Source organism: Lasioglossum baleicum, chromosome 1 (genome assembly GCF_051020765.1).
Source record: "Lasioglossum baleicum chromosome 1, iyLasBale1, whole genome shotgun sequence".
In the NCBI taxonomy this organism is placed as follows: domain Eukaryota; kingdom Metazoa; phylum Arthropoda; class Insecta; order Hymenoptera; family Halictidae; genus Lasioglossum; species Lasioglossum baleicum.
Genome location: NC_134929.1, coordinates 18,841,009 through 18,863,266, shown reverse-complemented (window position 1 = coordinate 18,863,266; position 22,258 = coordinate 18,841,009). Strand labels below are relative to the sequence as shown.

At 40.8% G+C, this 22,258-nt stretch overlaps 3 protein-coding genes and 1 pseudogene across 7 annotated transcripts; 1 reads left to right on the top strand and 3 right to left on the bottom strand.

Annotated features, from left to right (window-relative positions):
- Nucleotides 1-182: 182 nt before the first annotated feature.
- Smyd3 (SET and MYND domain containing, class 3) lies at nucleotides 183-2,906 on the bottom strand. 3 transcript variants are annotated; one of them, XM_076433019.1, is made up of 6 exons: nucleotides 2,099-2,906; nucleotides 1,759-2,000; nucleotides 1,365-1,669; nucleotides 961-1,240; nucleotides 705-867; nucleotides 183-639 (listed from the first exon to the last, which is right to left on the bottom strand). In XM_076433019.1, the coding sequence occupies exons 1-6, from the start codon at nucleotides 2,212-2,214 to the stop codon at nucleotides 432-434; spliced, it is 1,314 nt and encodes a 437-aa protein (XP_076289134.1). In that variant the 5' UTR covers nucleotides 2,215-2,906; the 3' UTR covers nucleotides 183-431. The 3 variants fall into 3 exon arrangements, with proteins under 3 accessions (XP_076289134.1, XP_076289119.1, XP_076289128.1); XM_076433004.1 differs by having other exon boundaries at nucleotides 2,684-2,906; XM_076433013.1 differs by having other exon boundaries at nucleotides 705-876; nucleotides 979-1,240; nucleotides 2,684-2,906.
- Nucleotides 2,907-3,261: 355 nt separating this feature from the next.
- Surf4 (Surfeit locus protein 4) lies at nucleotides 3,262-6,038 on the bottom strand. Its single transcript, XM_076433074.1, has 3 exons — nucleotides 5,761-6,038; nucleotides 4,292-4,966; nucleotides 3,262-4,217 (listed from the first exon to the last, which is right to left on the bottom strand). The coding sequence occupies exons 1-3, from the start codon at nucleotides 5,809-5,811 to the stop codon at nucleotides 4,131-4,133; spliced, it is 813 nt and encodes a 270-aa protein (XP_076289189.1). The 5' UTR covers nucleotides 5,812-6,038; the 3' UTR covers nucleotides 3,262-4,130.
- An 836-nt stretch (nucleotides 6,039-6,874) lies between these two features.
- Nucleotides 6,875-9,266, top strand: LOC143213307 (dual specificity protein phosphatase MPK-4 pseudogene; annotated as a pseudogene). Of its 2 annotated transcripts, none has more exons than XR_013009947.1 (3): nucleotides 6,875-7,032; nucleotides 7,096-7,171; nucleotides 7,747-9,266. The product of XR_013009947.1 is annotated as a dual specificity protein phosphatase MPK-4 pseudogene, transcript variant X2 (transcript). The 2 variants fall into 2 exon arrangements; XR_013009946.1 differs by having other exon boundaries at nucleotides 7,096-7,268; nucleotides 7,616-9,266.
- Nucleotides 8,830-15,718, bottom strand: LOC143213331 (dorsal root ganglia homeobox protein). Its single transcript, XM_076433084.1, has 3 exons — nucleotides 13,101-15,718; nucleotides 11,808-11,986; nucleotides 8,830-10,122 (listed from the first exon to the last, which is right to left on the bottom strand). The coding sequence occupies exons 1-3, from the start codon at nucleotides 13,222-13,224 to the stop codon at nucleotides 9,718-9,720; spliced, it is 708 nt and encodes a 235-aa protein (XP_076289199.1). The 5' UTR covers nucleotides 13,225-15,718; the 3' UTR covers nucleotides 8,830-9,717.
- Nucleotides 15,719-22,258: the final 6,540 nt, after the last annotated feature.

Here is a 22,258-nt window from a genome sequence, read left to right as displayed (position 1 = left end):
ACTGGTTCTCGAATGGTTCAAGTTTTTCTATTTTTTGTGTCTCCATGTTTTGTCGCTAAGTGGCGCTACTGTGCGTTTTCATTTTGTTTTTCGCTTCCTGCCTGATCTTTTCAAGGCAGAAGCCACTGGAAGCCACTGACATGAAAACTCCCTGGAAATGGAATAAAAAGTTCCGACGTACATGCTAAATATGGATATTTTATTTCTTGAAATATTGGACACTTTCATTTTCTCTTTGAGCTATTCGAGTTTTTCTATCTCCCAATTTTTAAAATTCGCCACCAGATGGCGCGATCATTTGCTCATGACGCCGGGAAATTTTGAAAAATTCTTATCAAAATGGGTAAAAGTATCCATTGTGCAATAGTTATGTAATAAATTATTTATTGTCGTAATTGTGTGTGCTGATTATCAGCGTATAGCTGAACGCTTTACATTCCTTCCATAACAGCTTGATGAAGTAGAGGTTTCAACTTTTCTCGAACCAAAGTATGCTTTTCTCCATGTGTTATCGTTAATACAAACTTCGCCCTTTTCAAAGCCTCTAAAGCTTGTATCGGCTTCTCCAGGTACAATTGAATCTTTCCCATCATGAGATACAGTATTCCAGTCAGTGGATGAATTTCACCATAATACGTTCTAAAACAGAAACAGTCAATACTATTTTTTATTGAAAAGTCTATGGAAAATAATGATTGTCTTACAAATAGCCGTTAATAAGACTTTTCGCATAAGATTCTGCTTCATCCCAGTGTTGCAGACTTATAGAAGAATCGAAAGCACTTTGCAGAGTTTGTACGTGCTGCGTATTAAGCGGATGCAAGACACCCTCTTGCTTCTTCAGGCACACTTTGCTTACATCCAAGTCTGAAGTTTCTGATAAGAAAAATGAGCTTTACGATCGAACAGATTCAATAACAATCATTAGCAATCGTTCGTTATTAATCTTGAAAAGGATACAAGCCATATCCTTCATACTTTGCAAATGATACGCTGTGAAGTCAGATATCTCATCGAATGTTTCTTGAAATTTCTCTGGAAATTGTGTTTGACAATTTTCACATGTCCCTGCAGCTGGGGAGCAAGGGTGCATGCAAGATTTGTTGGGACACATAGCGGCTCCAGTTGTTAATTCTGGTTGCTCGCATCTTTTGCAATTACACCAGAAATAATAGGAACTCTGAAGTTCTGCACGCCTGTCCTTTGTCAATTTTAGTACATCAATGTACGATATTCTTATCTATGTATAAGTACGGTTAAAATTCATAGTATAAAATTATTGTATAAAGTAATAGTATTTTGGTATCATTAATTTTTTAATTCTCTATAAAACTATGCATTTCTACGAATAAAGAGATCTTTACCTGAGACCAATCCAAGCAAGGTAGATCTTGTATCGTTCTAATAAGCAAGGTAGATCCTTCGAAAGTGGCTACAGCATTTGGCGTGCAACTGTGATCGATAATAGAGGGTCCTAAATAAATGCCAACTCCTATACTATTCATGTCCAGGTTCAATATGTTAAAAGAATTAATACAAATTCTGCCGTAAATGCCTATCAATTCTACATTGCTCGGCATAGGCTCATTCTCAAACAATTCATTCAAAATTCTTTGCACACACATAAAGTGTTCCATTCTTTTCTCATCTTTCTTTATATCAGAGTAATCTGAAAGAATGGAGTTAGACATTAATCAAAGGAAACAGAGCGATACTTTTGATCTTGTAGATTGTAGATTATTATTAAAACATTCTTACGTGACATTAAATCCTTGAATTTTCTAAAACTTGTGTCAGTGTAATATCCAGTCTCTTCACCTCCACCTCGATTTAGTTTTATAATTATACGAGTCATGAGACGTGTCAGGTCTGGTACAATTTTTGGTGAAACCTTTTTCAATTTCGCGCATTCTGTTTTGTGTATGGACCATGCACCTTGTTGACAGGAACGATTGCAGTAATAAACATATTGACAGGCAGAACATTTTGAAAGTTTCCCACTGAAACATGGATACAGGTTAAGACGATATAGACATATATAAAAAAAAACAAAGGATAATGTTAGCTGGATAAATTTGTTTGTATTCTACAAATATACCTTTCCAAACAATAATCGCATCGATCAGTCTTATATTTTGAACTAAGAACATAAGCAAATGGCTTAGCGGTAAAAATTGTAGTTCCTTTCTTTACGGAATTCTCACGCTCGTTCATTTTTAACAGGAATTTCCGTGTAAAAGAAAAAAATATGAATTCAAATGAAATCCATGAAAAAAATTTTTAGAAATCCAAGCGTCTATATATGTATTTAGTACGTCTATGTATGTAGCTTTTACGCAAGCCTAAACAGTTCGCATTCTTTTTGCTAATGCATGATTTTGTATATTAAAATTACAACTTTAGGCGAAACAATTACACTTTATTGACAACATTAAAAATATACAACGCGAATGGTATTAACAGATACCCTACATGCGTTAATTTACAGCGATTTAATTAACATTTTTATCATCAATTTATTTTAGCTGAATCATTTGGAAAATGGAGGATTGTTTTTAATATTTTAATAATTATAAATATATCTAAAATCATTCATTTGACGATAACATGTTGTCCTTGGAAGTATTTAACAAAGTAATGGATACCGTTTAACAATTAAAAGCATTTGTTTAATTGTAAATACCTTTGTAAACAGTGGTCGCATCTATCTTTGCGATATGACGATCGCAGAACGTATGCAAAAGGTTTAGCAGTTAAAATAGTTGTTCCTTTATCGATGGGTGGTCTTTTATATCCATTCTTTATTCTCATTTTCATTAAAAAATGTCTATTAAACAAATGTTCAATGGTTTCTAGTTAAATACAACACAATGTAGTTGAACGTCATACTAAATGAACTCGGTTGTTCGCTACTCCGATCGCGTAAGTTCACCTACAGACTATTTTGAGATCGGTTTATTTTAGCAAATCTAATTATGGAAAGTTATCTATGTTTGGTAATTAACGGTAATTTATTTGTGTAGAGAAAATTATATCAATGAAATGTCTGAAAAGGAACATATTTATTTACAATAATTTAATCGTATAAAAATCTTGAAAACTCGATATTTTCATTACTCTATTTTCTATAAATTTAATCAATTAATGTTATCGTATCATTCATGAAAAAAGTACACCGACGTGTTTATGATCGTATATATATGAATCCGTTTATAGGATCACCGATCAAAAATTGGAGAGAAAAAATTAAAAACACACAGATAAAATATATTTTGTTCTTCTCGATAAACGCAGTGTCATATGTACAATGCCGTTTTCTCTCCGTAATTATAAATTAGTCTTGGCGTAGTCTTCTTTCTGTTTGTGTCTTTAACATTTAATCTTACTATTCTGGAGTTCTCTTGTTTCTTTCTGTAAATTCCGTGTATTTGAACGTAACACATCTTAAAATACACAACAATACCTCGGCAATGCTTTTATCTGAATTAAACAAGTCACAATCGTGTATATTATAGTTTCATTCAAAAGAGTCGGCAAACTTATACGTTAATTCGATTGAGCGTAGAAAGGAATAGGAATGGGAGACTTTTTTTTACTCAATGATTCTGACAAAACAGAGATGGACAATATCTAAATAAAAAATTATTCAAATATAAGTTTTAGCACAGCCTACTCTAGATAAAATAAACTGTATCTTTTGCCTTTTATTCGAAGACGAATGCAGCGCGACAATTTATTTGCAACTTTATCTCTCGAGCGCTCGGTTTGGAGAGTTTGTTCATCTGTTTCTCTGAGAATTTGCTGGTTATCTTCAACTTTTATTTGACAGTCGACAGCACCACGATGATCTTACGGTTGTATCTGTTGTTACTTGTTCGCAGAGTATCCGTCAGATTTTATTGGAAGAAATAGATTCGAATCTTATAGATTATTCGAATCCAGATGTCGCGCGAGATTTGTCTGCCATCTTTATCCGTTATTTGAAGCTCGATTCAGCCAAACAATTTATTTGACGCTTTTTTCGTGACGAGTAATTGGAAGAGATAAGATAAAGTGGCATAACTTTTGTTTATCTTTTATTTAAAAATTATAGATAAAAAATTGTCCATCTCTGGGCAGAAGAAAAGAGTTTACCACTCTTTCTTATGCTCATCCATGGACACACCTCCGGGTCCTAAGGAGACTATCATTAAAAGGCCACCGATCACTGACAATGTCTGCAAACAAATAATAATCATCTTTTAAACAAGAGTTCAACGAAACAAATGCGAAATATCAGAGAATTCATTACCTGAAAGAAGTCATATTTAAGGAAATCCCTAAGTGCTTTGTATTCTGGAATGGTCCACCATGCGTTGTGGTAAAGATTTAGCGCTGATAATAGCAACACAAGCAACAGTGCGCTTAGTTTGGTTTTGTATCCAATGGTAACGAACACCATCAAGATGCTTCCAAGAATATCTTGCATTATTTGAAGGAAAGATATTTCAATGCGAATTAACGTTGTGAACATGAATGCCAACAGGATCCTGCCAGCTAATTGAAGTAGATTCTTAGGCTTATTGTCTCCAAGACTTGGTACACCGGCGAATAACGATCTTCCTTCTACTCTCGATTCGGCAAGGACAAGAAGAAGAGCACCGATCAGTGCCAAATTTCTGAAGAGGAACTTCACGTCCCATATAATATTGTAAGCTAACGTTTGCAGGACCACTATGAAGAATAGGACTCCACAAGCAATGCTGACTTTCCATCTTCCGATGACCATCACACAGCCTCCGAGCTGCCCGATCAAATTGATCAAGACGAATATTGTAGCTAAGAAACTACCACAGCCCCATGTATTGTCCATGAACTCTCTTTGCCCCGACCATTGGAACCACATTCTCAATCCGTCTTCCAAGAACGTGGCTATGAGGCAAACTCTCGCCAGGGTTGGCAATATGTGTTTTCCATTGCGGATTACCTGTCGCATAAAGAACACATAATCAATGAAACAATACTCTGCAAAATGCTCTGCAATAGTACAACAGAAGTAGGTTTCGATGTAAATGGATACATTTAGTTTTCAGTCTTTCAAACATTTCTATTCAATTTGACCAGCGAGTGAAACGCATCGGCAAAGAGAATATCGTATGAACGATCGATAGATGGTTAGGTTATTATTTGAAATTTATTGAAAAAAAAATAAAGAACACATAATAAATGAAACAATGCTCCGATAGATTTGTAATATGGTCAACAAATGCTCTGCAGTAGTGCAACAGGGTTCCAAAGTAGGTCTGTGAAAGTATACCATGTAAATGGACACATACTATTTTTGGTCTTCCAAAAATATTCAAAAATTTCTACGTACTAATTCAACGTCCCAACGATCGGTAGATGGTCGGGTTATGAACCCGAAAATTTTGAAATTTATTGAGAAAACAAAACGGGCGGGACAACAACGTTTTCGGCATATATTATATGTTCATGACAGTGCATAACCTGTAAGTTTGTGGGGTAGAATTTATGGTATACGGAAGTTTGCAACGATTGACAACGAAAACAACGTCTCCGGTAGATGAACAATTAAAGGGAAGACCGATTGAAAATGAAATATGCGAGGGTAAGTAGGTGATCGTTCCACGATGACGTTGACAGGAGTACACCTGTGGTTTTTCAGGATTTCTGCTGGTTTTCTTATGGAGAATTTCGATGCCGAAACGGCGCGACTAATCGAACAGAAATGGAATTAGACGGAACGGCTATGAAATTCACCTGGTCTGCGATTTCCTCTGCTTTCGAGATCACCTCCTGCGAGATCAGCATCTTGTTTTATTCAAAAATCAAAAAATAACCCATTCACTCACGTATACACACGTGCGCGCACGCAAGTGGTACCGACTGAAAAGAGAGCAGAGAGAGACCGAAGAATAAAGAAGGAGAGAGGGAGAAAATCGGAGAAACACGGGACTGCCAGACAGACACAGTAGCTTGGCAAGACTGTACGAGCGATATTCTTGCGACTTGCGACTCTTCCGTATGATGTGGAGATCGGGCTACGCGTCACTTCCGGCGTACGTGGTCGCACAATATGTAATCCGTAATCTTTTCGAAAGTATATTTACGCGTCGATGCTCGAAAACTATATAGGACACACTTTCTTCGTTACAATTGCCCTGAAATTATTTATCGAATGCGTACACGATTTTTGTTATGCAATCAGGTTTATAGTGAGACAACTTTACCAACGAGATATTTCCTCAATAATGATTATTTAGACTGCGGATTTTATGCATTATGATAAAAATGTGGACGTTAGAAAAATTTAAGAATATGAATGTATTTGTTTCAGCTTAGTACGTAGGATAATTAAAAAAAATACATTTTTTATTTTTTATAAAGATCCGCAGTCTAATAATGACACAAAGGATAACTAAATCTTCTCATTTTTAATTATCGTCACACTCTATCATTTTGAATTGTCATCGTGTACTTAAATAAAATTAGTATAGTCACTGAAATATATCAAAAATTACCCGCACGCCTCAGAATCTTCGAAAAGTAGTACTATTTCTAATTTTGATTAGGTTAGGCGGATTTGGTACTTCCAAGGGTAGATCGATAAAGAATATGAAATGCACTTATTTCTTTGATTATTTAAAAGTATATGCAATTGTCAGAATGTACAATGTACAACTTCTATAACAATAATTAAATAAACACAGAACATATAATGATTATGAAACAATTATTACGCCGTCAGCTTTTCTTTCATCAAGATCGTTTCTATTAGAATTTAAAGAAAGTTTTAGTAATTGTTTCTCGATCAGAAAGAAATGTACAAAAATATTGTGGCGAGTTGAATTCTTGATTTGAGTATGATGCCATAAAATGGTCGATGGCACTGAAGCGCCACCATAACCGCATGTCAATAACTAACAATAACTAAAGGACTCTGTCTCGTTTCGTGAACGTATATAAAAATATTTCTGTTGTTTATCGCATCATGTTTCCTAAGAACAAACCGATACACGTTTCTCAAATCATGTAACAGAAACATATATACCAAAAGCTTCCTTACTGTAATATTCTACACAGTTATTCTTTCAGGAAAATATGTTTCATGGCAGCTTATTGTCAACCACCGTTCGTACCGTAATTCCTTGATTCACGATACTACTCCGAGGTAATAAGAAATTAATATGCATTTAGAGCATGTCTTGTAAATAGACCGGCGAAATTTTGGATATTCTACCTGCGTGCGGGGATGAGTCTATTGTTTGGCAAGTTTATTTATTCTTTTTTTCGTCGAATCGTAAATAATGTCCATTTTAGCACAGTAATTTTCGTTTTTTATGTAAAATATCTTTTCCTTCCATATGTTTGTCATTTCTTTGTTGTTTTTTGTGTTTTATTATTTGTTTTATGTTGCGTCAACTGCTATGGTCAGCACCATAGTTTTAGATATCACATGGAAATATTTCCAGAGGTGTCATTGTTTTATAACAATTACAAGAATGAATTTATTCAGATTTTTCACAATTTTTATAATAATATGCTCAAATACAGAAATTTTTTGAATAATTTCTAATGGAAGCATCTTTATAATTTCAATAATTAAAAAATAAAGAATGTGAAAGCAGAGTCATTTTATCGGTTGTGGTACGGTTAGCGTTAATCTTAAGAATGGAAATTATTTATGACTAGACCCAATATCTCAGACGAAGGACACGTGTTTCGTAGCTTTACCTTCCCTTCCAGAACAACCGAGATGGCACACGAAACCGATGGCAAGTTGCTCAGAGAAGACTTCGACGCAGGCCCTTCCAGTTACAACGAGATTATTCCTGGTTTATATCTTGGAAATCTTACAGCTGCTACGGACATAGTTTGGCTGAGAGAAGCGAAAATAGACTATGTACTTACAGTAGACTCCTGTCCTCTGCCACGAAAGATTCAAGAGCTCCTGCCGAATCTGACTATAAAGTACATTCAAATGACAGACATGCCACGCGAAGATCTTCTCACTCACTTCGGGGATTCTTACGAATTTATAAACCATGCGTTAGAAACGAACTGTAGAATATTGGTGCACTGCTATTTCGGTGTATCCAGATCAGCCACGCTAGTAATCGCTTATTTAATGAAAAAATATGGGAAAAGTTTCATGGACACATTCGAGATTGTGAAAGAGAAAAGACAAGTCGGGCCAAATCCTGGTTTCTTGGCTCAATTGAAGCTGTACGAGGAGATGGGCTTTGGAATAGACAATACCAGTGTACACTTTAAAATGTACAGACTGCAAATCGCAGCGGATAAGGTGCGTAAAGCAAAGATCTTACCACAGAACTGTGCGGATCTGATCAGACCAGATCCAGCGCTTGCCACGGTGCGTCCAGAGCCCACTGTCTATCGTTGCAAGAAGTGTCGGCGAATCGTTGCCAGCGCTAGCAACATTTTGCCACACTCGCCGAAAGAGAAGCAGATATGGAGGCACATCAGTACAAAGAGAACATCCAAACAATCAAAAGCTGTGCCCGAGCCTTTGGAGTTACCGAAGAAGGACGAGCAACAGCCGGTAGAATTTTGTACGAAAATATTGTTCATCGAGCCAATGGCTTGGATGCCGGACATCACGCATAACGTCGAGGGGAAACTGAGTTGTCCAAAATGTAGCACAAAACTCGGTTCTTTCAGTTGGATAGCGGGCAGCCAGTGTCCATGTGGCAGCAAAATAGCGCCCGCGTTTTATTTGGTCCCTTCGAAAGTTGATTGGAGCAATGCCGTGCAAAACGTACAAGTCACTGTATAGTGCTAGATAGATGTATTTGTATATTTACGAACTTTTTGGACGGACGATTAACACACACTATACATATATATAATATGTATATGTATAAGAAGAAACTTTTGGAACCTTTTTACGTGGGATCGTAGCTTGTTTAATGTCCCGGCAGGACATGTATCTGACCAATGCATACATCCGTAAAATTGGTATTCTAATTTTGTGCCAATGTTAAAACGCTGTCCACAAAACAAGGAGTCGCAGGGATTCTCCGAAAAACTGCAACTGTTTCTTGCCGCAACGTGAAAACGACCCGTTCTTCCGCTATTTCATTTTTCTATTTATATACAAATTACGCATTCCTTTTTGTCTACCGTATCGACGTAATAACAAGGTGTACAACGTGTTAGAACAACTCTGTAGCATTAGAGTACCATTTGCTGTATATATATATTTCTTGTATCGATAACATAATATATTTACCATTTCTACCGTTTATTAATCTATATCAGTTCTACAAAATAACTTCCGTTAAAATTACTCTCTTTACCCTGTATTCGATGGCTTAAACGCTAAGTTGCATGCAATTGCGATTGTCCGATTTGGTCCTTCTCATGCTCCGTTATACTCTCAGAATCTTTGGCGTTCGTCTAGCTAGATCCGTGGTTGCAAGACAGAGAAACAATCGTATCTTTAACCCTTTCACTACAATGGACGAGATATCTTGTCACCATCATTTCGTCGGACAATGCTATGGACGAGATATCTTGTGTATCTTTATTATTGACGTGATTTCTTTGTAAATATACAGAATTTCTAGCGCCGACATTTTCTGAAGAAAGACAACATACAAACACTATGTTCTCTATTTAAAACGATAGAAACATGCGATTCACGTCTTGCAACCACCCAGATAGGAGTTGAAATCGCATCCTAAACGCATGTTCTCACATACTCGCGTGCATGGCTGGGTACGTGGCACCGTAAGGATGCGTTCGGAACCTGAGGGCGTTCAGACTGTTCATCGCGGATCCTTCTAATCCCCCGTGAATCTCCGTTTGATGATACGAGGGGATGTTCATGTTCCCCAGATTACCATTGATCAGACCATGGCAGGTCGAGGACGTTTGCATGGAGGCATAGTGTTGCGATGATCTCCAATATTCGCCGTACGGGTATTGGGTCATCTGAGTGGTCTGCAGAGTTTCCGCGCTGTTCTCCTGAGGGTGGGTTACCCTGATGGGCCGTAAAGGTAACGCTGCCTCCATCTCTTTTGCTGAAGAGACACCTCGTCCGATAGCGGAGCTTCTCTCATTTCGACGGAACTTCGCGCGCCTGTTCTGAAACCACACCTGCAACAAATATACACTGTTTCTTTCTGTGTGTGTTTTAAGATGTATTGGGTTGGCAAGAAAGTAATTTCGGTATTTTAAGGAGGTAGACTCAATAGGATATAAGATCAATCAATTTTTACGTTTACAAGGCAGAATACGCATTATTCCGCACCCTTGCGATCCTGGAAACGAGTCTACTCCCGATGGAAGAGATTTCATTGCTTAAAGTTCATTGCTCGAATCAGAAAGTTGGCTTTCATTTCACCTTAAAATACCGAGATTGCTTTCTTGCCAACGCAATACTATTCAAATAAACTGACTAGAATGAAAAACCACCCCCATAGGGGATTGATTTAGTTGCCTCGGAAGACGACAAAGAGTTACTGTCAACGAGATTGTAAAACTGGGTGAGAGACTGAAGTTGCTTTTTCCTCTTTGACTTCGCAGGGGGTCTGAACCTGATGTATCTTCTGTTCGGAGCGACCGTATGGAGTGAAATGTGACTTCCCAGATTGCCGGACTAGTTAGAATCGTCTTGGGTATCTGTGCGAAGGGTTTCTTGACCCATCTTCGATCGCAGGGAGGAATAGGGAATCCGAGGGCGAGGTCGGGGAGATCAGAGACGAGACGGGACAGCGTGACGGCTCCTGGCAAGCTCACGGTTCGCGGACAGATAGACAGACAGACGGATAGAAAGACAGACAGACAGACAGACATCCGCGGCAGACGTTGCTGGTCTGGTAGCGGTGGTGGTAGTATAACGGATGAGATCGACACGAGCAACCGAAAGTGTGTTCTCGTTGTGATCGTGTACACCACGGGGATCGCACACGTGCGGGATACAAGCGGCGCATCATATCCTACGCCGTATGCCAAGCACAGATGCTGCTACTGGAACGACGCAACTATCCCGACGCAAGCTAATCATAGCTCCTTGCCCTGACAACCTGTCTCCTTCGATTTTCTGCCTAGCTGTCCGCGACCTCCACCCTCCTCCTCCGGTTTCTTTCTCTTTTTTCCCACTGTCTCCCTTCCTCCATCTCTCTCCCTGCTCTTCGCTTCCTCCCTCCGGCCTCGTCTGTCCTTCCTTCTTCCACAGATACCCACCATGATCCCGAGGAACACGTGTGGCCCTCTGGCCCACGATACTTTTTCTGACGGACATTCTTCCTCCTCGCAAAGTGGATGCGCCGCTTCAAAAGACTTCACCGCGCCCGTCCAAGGTCGAACCCCCCTTTTTCACGCTCTCGTTGTTTCGCGAGGTTGAATCGGTGCAGGATACAAACGCTCTCCTGCCCCCGGAGCGACGGAGGTGACTCTCTGTGGCAATCGCTCGGTTCTACGACATACCTTTTGGTGATACAGACGAATTTGGATCGTCTAGATCCAGAGTGGTGGTCTCTATATCACATGTACCTCTTTTGGTATGTACGAATCAACCGCAATAATTTTGCGAAAATAAACTTTGATCGATGAAATTATAGCGCCACAAATTCCAAATATTCAAAATCAAGTTTGAGCTTCTCAGCTTCCTTCGATACTACATATACTAAAGTCTGCTAAACCATCAGGCTGTGACGTCGAAAGGAAAAGACTGCATCTTGGTTAAAGATTGGCTCTTGATTTCGCCGCCTTCGGCTCGCAGAGCTAGTATAGTCTACAACCAGAGCAATACAGACTCTGTCAATCGAAAATTAAGTTACCTGGACCCTCGCCTCGGACAAGGAGACTCTCGTAGCTAGTTCTTCGCGTACAAACGCGTCCGGATAGTGCGTTCTCTCGAAGACCCTCTCCAAAGCAGCTAACTGTTGCGCCGAGAAGGTTGTTCTGCTTCTCCTAGGCCTTCTGTTCGCTGCTGCCGTCGCGGCGGTCTCGTTGCATTCTATAAAAGCAGAAGAAGACATAAAGGTGGTTTCCGAGACGCCGCACCGCGATAAACGAGTTCCGTCATTCCCTCGGAGGAAAAAACTCTGAGAGAACGAGGGAAAGAGATGAGAAGAGGAACGCCGCAGCCGCACGGCTATTCTTGAATGACTGTTACTGTGCTTGGCTACTCATCGAGGCGGCATAACGCGAACAGTATGACTGGAAACGCGCGATTTCGATGGAATCGAAAGAACGCGTCGCGAAACCCGAACACACACTGTCGGAGATCTATTAGCGCTGGTCTCTTCGCGATTTCAAGTTGCATTGCGTAACGAAATTACGTAAACCATTATGAAACTTTATTGTGAAATGTTCCTGCGGCGGGATCGTTCAATATCGGCACCCTCGTTTAACCCTCGCATGATCTTCGGAGATGGTTGCACAAAAGGGCTTACTTCACTCAGTTTCGGTTTATATTTCAAATCAATAATTTCTGCCTTTTGATTTCGAAGAGATAGAAAGTATTACACACGCGAATAGAGAGGTATCAAACTTTCGAGGAAGTGGATCGTGTGCCCCGAGAAACATTTGAGATTCAACTCATGCTGGCTACCTCGAGTACTTGTTTGCTATAACTTCGTTTGCTATAACTAGATTGCGGATCTTCATGTTATAAGGAAAGTTTAATTCTTTTTATTTTCATTTTTGCACTGCTTTAAATTTGACTTATTCATTCTTGTTATAAATCCATAAAATCCGCAGTCCAGCTGTAACACTTCAAACCAGCAAGTTCTGCTTTTTATAGCGTCTGAATAAAATTTAACTAGAGACACATGAGAGTTATAATGTATAATAAAGCAGTAACTTGATTACAATGCTAGATTCAATTTTTATTGATCGATACAGTGAGAAGCGTTGCTTTCGGATCGTCTTGAATCGAGCTATTTTAATTTGAAGTGTACAATGTACACTTGTATATGATTGTTTCTGAATAATGGAAATTTTTAGCGGCGCCTCATAATCACCATTCGACAGCCAGTGGTTAAAACAAACACATTTGTTTTTCAATATAACGGTTGGTCGTGCACTTCTATCAAGTAGGGACTGCATCGATTGCATCGGATTCTTACCTAACGAGTGATTGGACGTCGCCAAAAGCCTCGAAACAGTGAAATCCTGCGGCGTGTGACTATTCGGGACCTGCGAGACTATCACGCCACCGTTTCCCTCCTGTTCGGAACCGGCGCACAACATTTTGCCGAGCCAAACAATAGTTTGCCCGACGCGGGAAGATCAATTTTTCTAGATCAACCAGTTTCTCCTGTACGTGTCGATCCTTCTGCTAATTCGTTCCCAGGACACAATGATCTCGTGAACATCCAAAAGATCGCGAAACGACATCCACGAGATTAACAACCCCAGACTTTAAGAGAAGAACGGTGCACAGTGACTCGCCGATTCCTGGGAGTCATTCGTCAGGATGCGAGAATTATTTACGAGGGATGAAGACGCACGAGGGGAGAGGCTTTCACGCGTAATTTCCATCGGAATATGTGAACCGAAGCATCGTCGAGGTGAAGCGTGACGGAGCAATTAAGGTCTCGCGCCACGTGCCGGCTGAGCACGTTCTTCCAAAAATATTACCCTTGCTCGTTACTTATTCCACTCCGTTTCACCCGCGTTGTCGTTCCCTGATAATTGACTGCTACCCCTCCGCCTAACCTATCATTATCATCATCATCGAAAGCTGTACAGATTCGGACAACAAACGTTCGCTATCTCTCGCGTCGGACACCCTCTACGTTCAGTTTGCATCGAACGCTTGGTTTACAAACATTTATCACTCGGACAAAGATCACAGAATCTTCATCGTCAAAATTCCGCGAATATCAATTTCCTCCGACGTTCGCAATCCTCGAGTTCGCAAAGTCAAAGAGATCATTCCTTCGGGCGTGTTATCCTCGCATCAATCATCGAGTCATTCCTTCTCCGGGAGTTGTAAAAGTTTTTCAGTCCTCTCGGGGTAGGAGGGGGAAAGTTCGTCTAACTGCTTGAGTTCGCAAGGACAGCGATTTTCTGGGATCGATGTCGGCTCGTTTGCCAGAATCCGGGCGATAATCACTCTGTTGTCGAGGAGATTGTCTCTTCTTCGGAATGTTCTCGTTCACCCGTGGTCGCGTACAGAAATCACAGCCGATCGATTACGTTCGTGGAAAGATCACGGTGCTCGGACGAAGTCATCATATTAGTCGGGGCGGCGGGATGCCAACTGACTCGGCCAAGTTAAAACGTACTTGAACATCTCCTCAGCCTCTTCATTTGTTTCTCCTCTTCGTTCCTTCCTTCCCTCCTTCGCGAGAGAACGTTTCTCTCCCTCCTTCTACTCTCTCAAGTTGGTTTCCTCGTCTTTCGCACTTTGGTTTTCCGCTTGCGTCTCTCTTCGGCTTTAACGCGGAGGGACACGCACTCCGACAGCAGAGAAATAGAGCATTTTAAGAGTAGGTGGAGATTTCCTCGCCAAGCTCCACCTTCATTAGAAGCTCATTGGTTTCGAAACCGCGCCGCGGCCCTTTCAACGCTTTTTACGAGGAACTCTTCAGGGTTGAGCGGACTCGCGACACGCACGCGACCGGTTCCTCGGAATCGTTTTCGAAGAGACAACGTCGCGATCTTCTGCGGGAAAGCTTTCTTTTTTGCGAAAAGATTTTCATTTCTTGTTTCCCCTGCTCCTCAAGAAGTCGAATATTGTTCGTTTAACCCCTCGCCGTATCATTTTCATTATAGTTGCAGTGATTGAAATGTCTTCATCCCGAAAAATGCCGTAGAAGAGAGAAGAAAATTTATATTTTTTGTATGGCTACATCTATTTCTGATTACAAACGAATCAAATTGTATTCCATCTGAAAAGATGGGTGTAACATTCATATTTGGTAGACTTTGTTTAAAATCTTCATCACGAATGTGACTTCATAAAATACGGCAACGGGTTAAGGGTTGAAATTTAAATGTGATTGTTTTCTTCTGATTTATAGATTTCTGGTAATGTTAGAATCGAATCTTATATATTAGACTGCAGATCTTTGTGCAAAATAAAAATTGTCTGTATTCATTGCATGAGTAAGGAACTACTTAACCTCTTTCACTATAATATCGAGTCAAACTTGCCTTTGCTTCATTGACTTTATCGATGAATAATAAATAATAATGCTGTCTGTTTCAGCCCCACGACAACAGTTAGAAATAGGCAATAGAAATACTTGTCGTAGAATTAAAAATGGTGGTGTGAGTGGCGAGTGAAAACGAGATGTGTCAAGTCCATTTAAATCAATTGTTTGAGAATTGATTTATAGAACAAAATGGACCAGTTGATTCGAACTTGTAGAATTCTTTGCATTAAATTCCGAAAGTGAATTCGTGCGCGCGGTTTTCATGAAAACTGTAGGCGCCGGCGTCACGGTGGTTTCGGTTTTCAGGGACACGATGAACCACTCTTTATGCAGCCGAACATTGGTCTTCTTCATCGCCGCGGCTTGGCTCTCGTTACACAAGGGTGTCGAGTAACAATTTCGCTTTAACACGAGACCTCTGATCTTTTATCTTGCTGATCGAACCTACCCCGACCTCTTCGAGGTACGCGGCCCCCGACTTCCGCTTCTGATTCGAATTAACAGAAGGATCGAGGTATAAGACAGTACAATTTCCAGAAATTCAACGAACAACTCGTTTTTCGATATTTTCTAGAGTATAAAGGAGAATCTTTGGAATACATTCCCGAGAAAAAGCCAATCGATTGATCATCGAAGAAAATATAGAGTCCCCTGTCAAAATGCATTCCTATGCAAGCTCATAAACTATGCTCGCTCACAAAAGAACGATGGTAAAAAGTACGAGCCAGTTAGAATGGCAAACAAGGGAGCAAGGGAACGAAGTTGGATTTTCCTTCGCGGGGGTAAACACTGCACCCCAAAATTGCGATATTTGACCGATTCTACTTTTCTCCCAATAAGCAAATAGCTTTTTACACTCTTTTGATCGGAGATTATCAATTTGGATCGTTGGGAATTTATTGTAACTGATGGGTTCAACCAATCTCCTAAGGAATTATAATGTGAGTATTACCATCCACACTTCATACTCCTATTATTAATTCAAACATGGTGATTACAAGAGTATAATCATTTGTTTAGTTTCGCGCTTGTCCCTTTTTTATGTAAATTCTAGGTTAAAAAATTTTTTTTTGTTATGTTTCTTTTTGTTTTTATCAGTTCTACTAAACAACTGTAAACATTTGTACAAAAGTACCTCTCGGTCCGTATATAATAATAATAATAACTTGTATGCAAACCTGCCGTCAAAGAAGATATTTTGCTGGTCATTCTGAAAAACGAATACATTCCTTTAAAAACTTAAAGTTATTCAAACAATATTGGGCAAAAGAGTAGGCCCTTGCCGAGCAGAGAACATTAAAAAATATTTATGCAAATAACGTTGTATACAAAATATGTATACAATGCCTCTCTGTACCAGTGCGAGCGCTCACACGTTCTCGAATTTCCTGAAAGCCTTTTAGAAAAATATTGTCAAAGGGTTCAATCATCGATCATTGATAGAAAAATCGATATTCCCGGATACATCGGACAGACCCTTAAAACCTGGAGAACGGAGTGTCGACAGCTGACCGTGTTCTATAGTTCGGCTCTCGGAGGAAATGTTGCTGGCTCTCGGCAACAATTATATTCCCGGCGATTTTATTTATACGAGGCTTTTACGAGCGCAGTCACTCTTGCTGTCAACCACGCTGGCCCAATAAAACGCGTCTCAGTGCGCGAGAGCTAGCTCGTTCGCTCTCGAGGTCTGCCCGGACCAAATTATTTTCCTCGAAATAAATAGGAAAACAACCGAGGATCGAACGAGCAACGTGGATTCAGCTCGCCAGCGAATACTCGCATCACTTTCTGCGAACCGTGAACTTTTGCCGTCGGAACACGGTTTTCTCGTTTACCCATGGACGACGATCGTTAGCCTACGAAACATTGCGCTATCCTCTGGAACTTGAAACTGGAAATGCGACGTTGAACATTGCTCGTCTTTTTATTCTGAGATTGGAGACTTTCAGACAAGGTATAACGGTAGAAATGCAAAATTGTACGAATAGTAGCAATTTCATTATACGTAAATGTTTCGATAAAAGACGGTTGAGAAGCTCTACTTTGAACGTTTCTTTTACAATTATACGATTTTACAATTATGAAGACACGAATATAATAAAATATGAATCGACAGAGAAATTGAAAAGTTTCTGAAATGTGCTAATGAGCTTTTTTTAATGGCAGAAATGGAAAATTGTATGAATAGTAGTAATTTCATTATAAATTTTTCGATAAAAGATGGTTGAGAAGCTTTACTTTGAACGTGTCTTTCACAATTATACGATTTTACAATTATGAATACAGGAATATAATAAAATATGAATCGACAGAGAAATTGAAAAGTTTCTGAAACGTGCTTCAACAAGGAATTAACTATTATTCTCATGAATTTGGTGGAATATTCGCGGAAAGCTTTTGTTTCAACGGTGAAAACTTCGTCTCGGAGAGAGCGACGATAAAATATGTAGCCAAAGTTTCGTTTTTGGTGTTTAAAGTCTGGACGAGACGGACGGGTGCGTCGCGACGCTGTGACACGTACACGTCGCTCGTCGCGCGACGTTCACTAGAAAATTATGAGTCGAGCCTGGACAGTTTGCTGGTCTTTGTGATCCCCTTTCTCCTCTATACTCTTCTCCGTCTTTCTTCATCGTCCTTGTTCCCCGTTTCTTTCTGTTGCTACCGATCTTCCCGTTTGGAGCTGGCGAATTCGGAATTCGGGGACCTCCGGGTACGCGTTTCTTTCTTAAAATTGAGAATCGCGCGTTATCTCAAATTTGCTGTACATTCACGGCTAATTAATAGCCTTTGCAGATAAAAATGATTTCTACAGTACTTATTGATGGATTCCATGGATCCATTTCCCTAATGAACCAGGATTCATATTCAGGAGAACTGAATATGGGAATTAAATAAAGGAAATGATTTTGATTTTGTGCGATGGAAAGTGTAATATTACTTGAAAATAGTAATTTGTTCCTTGACGCGAAGAACAAAGATGCCATTTATTATTTAAGTTATTTTAATTCTGCGAGAAGTTACAATGACCATATCTGGTAGCGAACACTTGATATTTTGCAACGCATGGCAATTTCCGATTCCCGCAGCAAACGGGCAAGAAACAAATGTTCAGCGCAGCTGTCTCCTTATTGTCGCAAGCCCTTCAATTGCACGAACAGACTCGAATCTCCAACTTTTGCTAGCGGAACAGTTGCGACGGCGATGAACTGCAGTTGATAAAACCCAAGTGAAAGTGAAATAATCTATCCGTTACAAAATTACCGAATCGTAGAGGTTCGCCAAGGGAAGTAGAGCTCCGTAGAAAGAGAGAAAAAGAGAGAGAGGAGGAGAGAGACGGAGGGTCGAGGACCGACATAAGAGAGGCTCGTGTCGAGACTGATCAGTGTCCGACGTTCTGTGAGACGACAGAGGGGTCCTCTCCTGAACCGCAGATGCAGTTTTGACCACCGTGGCGGTGATCGTTCCCTGACAACCCTCGAAATAGCTTCCATATGTGTGGCTTCGGGGAAACATCCTCGATGGTATTTTTCATATATTTCCATATTCTCGCGATTGTCCTTTTCTTTCTTCACGGTCCGCGGACCCGTACCCTGCTGACACCCGAGGAACGATCAAGTAGATCCGTATCTGGCGTCCTCGTGCCACCACCTTTCTGCAGTGCATACATTACTTAAACGCTCCTGTCACTGCTCGAAATTTACTCGAGCAAGCTTTTCCTCCTGACGACGCTGCGTGTTCGTAGATTTTCATACCCGAGACATTCATGGTGTTGCTGAAATACGTTTAAGTCAAATAGAATTTTTATTATTATTAAATTATCGATGTCCCCTTGCGAGCCGATTCTTGAAGTCTTTCCCCCTGACGCTGCTTCGTAACATCTACTTAAATAGTCGTCGAATACTTGAATGTTAATAATAATCGATCAGAGTGAGCATGTCCTCCTTCCTCTCTCCTCGCTCAAGAGGTTAATTATACCAAGCTAGATTCTTCTAGTTTCGTTTTAATCTCGTTTAGATTCTTCTAGTTTCGTTCAGAAACTATTAAAGAAAGAAATGTCCAAGCAGCTACGGTTTCCTACAATTGATGGAGGAAACGTTTATTCTGCATAAAAATCCTTAGTCTAGACATAACGCATTGGTTGACCCGTCTTCTTCCCGGCCAGTAGCCTAACCGTCGTCCGACGGTGTTTCGTGCGAACGTTCCTCGGTCAGTTCTCCTTTCATCGGCCTTAATCGAATGTCTTCACGGTAGCCGATGACCACTATCCTCGCTTCTCTTCGTGTTCTGGGACAAGTTGCTCTCCTCTCGACGAGAGCCTCCTTGCGAGGCTAGATTTAAGGCGTCACGGGACATTAAGCGTCGCGGCGCACCCTTCGGTGGCCCGTAGACAGCCGTCGACGAGTGGTGAATTTTCAAAGAGAATTCGGAAGTTGGCGATCATTGTCGTAAATTCACACGTGTCCGTCGCCATTGCCGTGACGACTGTCGCTCGTCCGAGACGTGGGACAGAACTCTGAATATCGTTCCGACCACTCTTCATCCGGGTTTGCCACCTTTCAATCGAACAGAAACCGCTCGACGAGCCTTCCGGGATACTATGAACCGATTGAAACGTGTTTAATACACTTCCAAACAAATCCGCACGGTGTATAGAGGACCCGGATTGTGGACAGTCATGTTCGCGATTGTTGGATCGTCATTGTCGACTGGTAAGGCAGCATAGTGACGATGACGAGCTGCTTTTTCCCGCCAACCCGAACTGTCGCTGTCGGAAAATGGTCCATTGAAACCACGAGCGCGACTGTTCAATTAATTGTACATGTATTAAATACTTCATTCTGTACGCTCGTACATATTAACACTTGGGCTCGAGGAATTTTCAGATATTTTTGTTGGAAAAGCCAGACTACGCGTTAACGTTTCAACTGCTGCAGATAAAAAGAGTATTTGTAATTTTATTTTGGTCCAATATTTTCCACCGCAGGGGTAGTGATAGAGGTTGAAGAAAAATCGCATTTTTCCGGCAGGAGTCAACCGGTGTTCCCCATAGTTAACGAAGGACCAGCCTGGTAATTCGATAACGATTTCGAGGAGAAAACGAGAAAAGTCGCAAGAGGAAGAAACATATCATCCTTCGGTTTCTTCGGTTCGTTCGAGCAATTATAAGGGTCGTGCGTCATTCTCGCCAATTAGCGGCGGAGGAAGTAATGTCGTAGCGGGTGGAAAACCTGCTGCTACAGCGTGCCATCTCTCTTTCCCTCTTTCTGTGGCATTTTTCTTGTTTGGGTGAACGGGAAGATAATTTTACTCTGGCCTGTCCCTTGGTTTGGGGTCTGTTGTCGGTCTTGCCTCTCGACACGAAGACAGGCCCGTATGTTCGCGTTCGAATCCTCGTTAACCGATCCGTGAAAAGAGTGCGTGTCTGTGGCTATATGTTTCCTTGCGAAGCAAATACTTTGTATAGTGTCTCTGTAGTGTCTCCATAGTATCCATACTTCTTTTAATAATTTTATAATACTGAATACATTTATGTCCTTAATTCTTTTAATCAGAAAAATTCGAACAGAATGGAAAGAGAAGCAAGAGAGGAAAGTCTAAAGTTGTCCACAGACGAATAAAATTTTATTTTCACGCAAAAGGGGTTAAGGGGTCGAACGCGGGGGGTTAAACGGATCGTGTAAGTTCGATCGGAATTATTTAAAAAAGAGAGATAACTGTTTCAGGGCCCCGGTGTATTGTATACCGTGTTACGGGCGTAATCGAGTGATCTGACTCTTTAACGTGAAACCATGGAAAACCACCCTCTGCACCCTTTCCCCGTTTAACAGAGCGTGAACCCCGTTACCCGTCGCGCCACCCTCTCGGCCAGAGCCACGCCACCGGTTTTCGAAAGTGAATTATGCATTCACGGTGTTCCATGTTCGCTTACGTTGCCCATTGTAATACATGTCAAGGGTTGACCACCTCGGCCAACGTGGGAGGGGATATATGTATGTTGTATATGCGTGCAGAACGAGGAGCGAACTTTATACTCTGCCCACCTAATTACAGGGTCTTATCACTGGCATTTATCCTGTCGACGTTATCGTTATTACCCTAGCACGTAGTACTTATTATTAGCGGTGGAACGTCGCCGACAGTAGCCACGACATACGAGTGGCAATTTCGGCGACAATGGACAAGCTGCCCGGTCAGACGAAAGTTAACATAAACGGTAGAAGATGTAACGATTGCCGCAGATTGCGGTTGCGCTTGACCTTTTCTATTCAAGTTCGATTTCGTGAAGTTTGGTTGACCTTTTTGGAAGACGATTGGAAGGAAAATGACAAATAATTGTAACCCAGAATTTATTATTATGACTAGACCCCGTGGATCTTCACGCATTTGTACGTTAGAATCGTCCTATAGAGACTGCGAATCTTTGTGCAAAATAAACTGTTTCCAAGTTAATCGTAAGAGGCAGAAGTTTCGCTCGCCTGCTAAAATTTGCTTGTTTGGAAATGCTCGTCGAGTACTTTGCCCGAAGATTGAGCGTCCACGGTACACACGAAAAAGAAAGACTAGTGCAGCATTCGACCCGTTAAATTGCACGGTCGACTCTAATGTACAGGCGACTTTCAAGAACGATTTGGTGGGAAACAAATAGGGGGTAAAAAAAGGTTTCGAGCCGAGGAAATTTGGCTCGCGGAGCGTCGCACGTGCGCCCTCACGAATCTCCTCGCAACAGGCCGTATCGAAGAAGACGAGGTAGCGAAGAAAACGAGCCATCTCCCGTGGGAGCTCCTCTCGAATTACGAACACGACGGTCCGGCTTCCGTTACGAAAATAAAGCACGCTCGGGAACCATGTCGCGAACCGTATCAACAGCAGAGCAAACAAGAAGGTGGGCGACGCTCGAAACCGATCCGATCGCGAGTTTCTTCGGGGTGGATTAACCCCTTGCCGTGCCATTTTCTTTACAGTTACAGTGATTGAAAGAACAAGAATCCTGTAGTGTTCTTTTTAATGTGACAAAATCGTTAAGGGATGAAATCAATGTTTATGTTATTCCTGCTTTCCACGATTAATGCAAAACATTTTTATTTTGCATAAAGATCCACAGTGTATTTACTACAAACGAA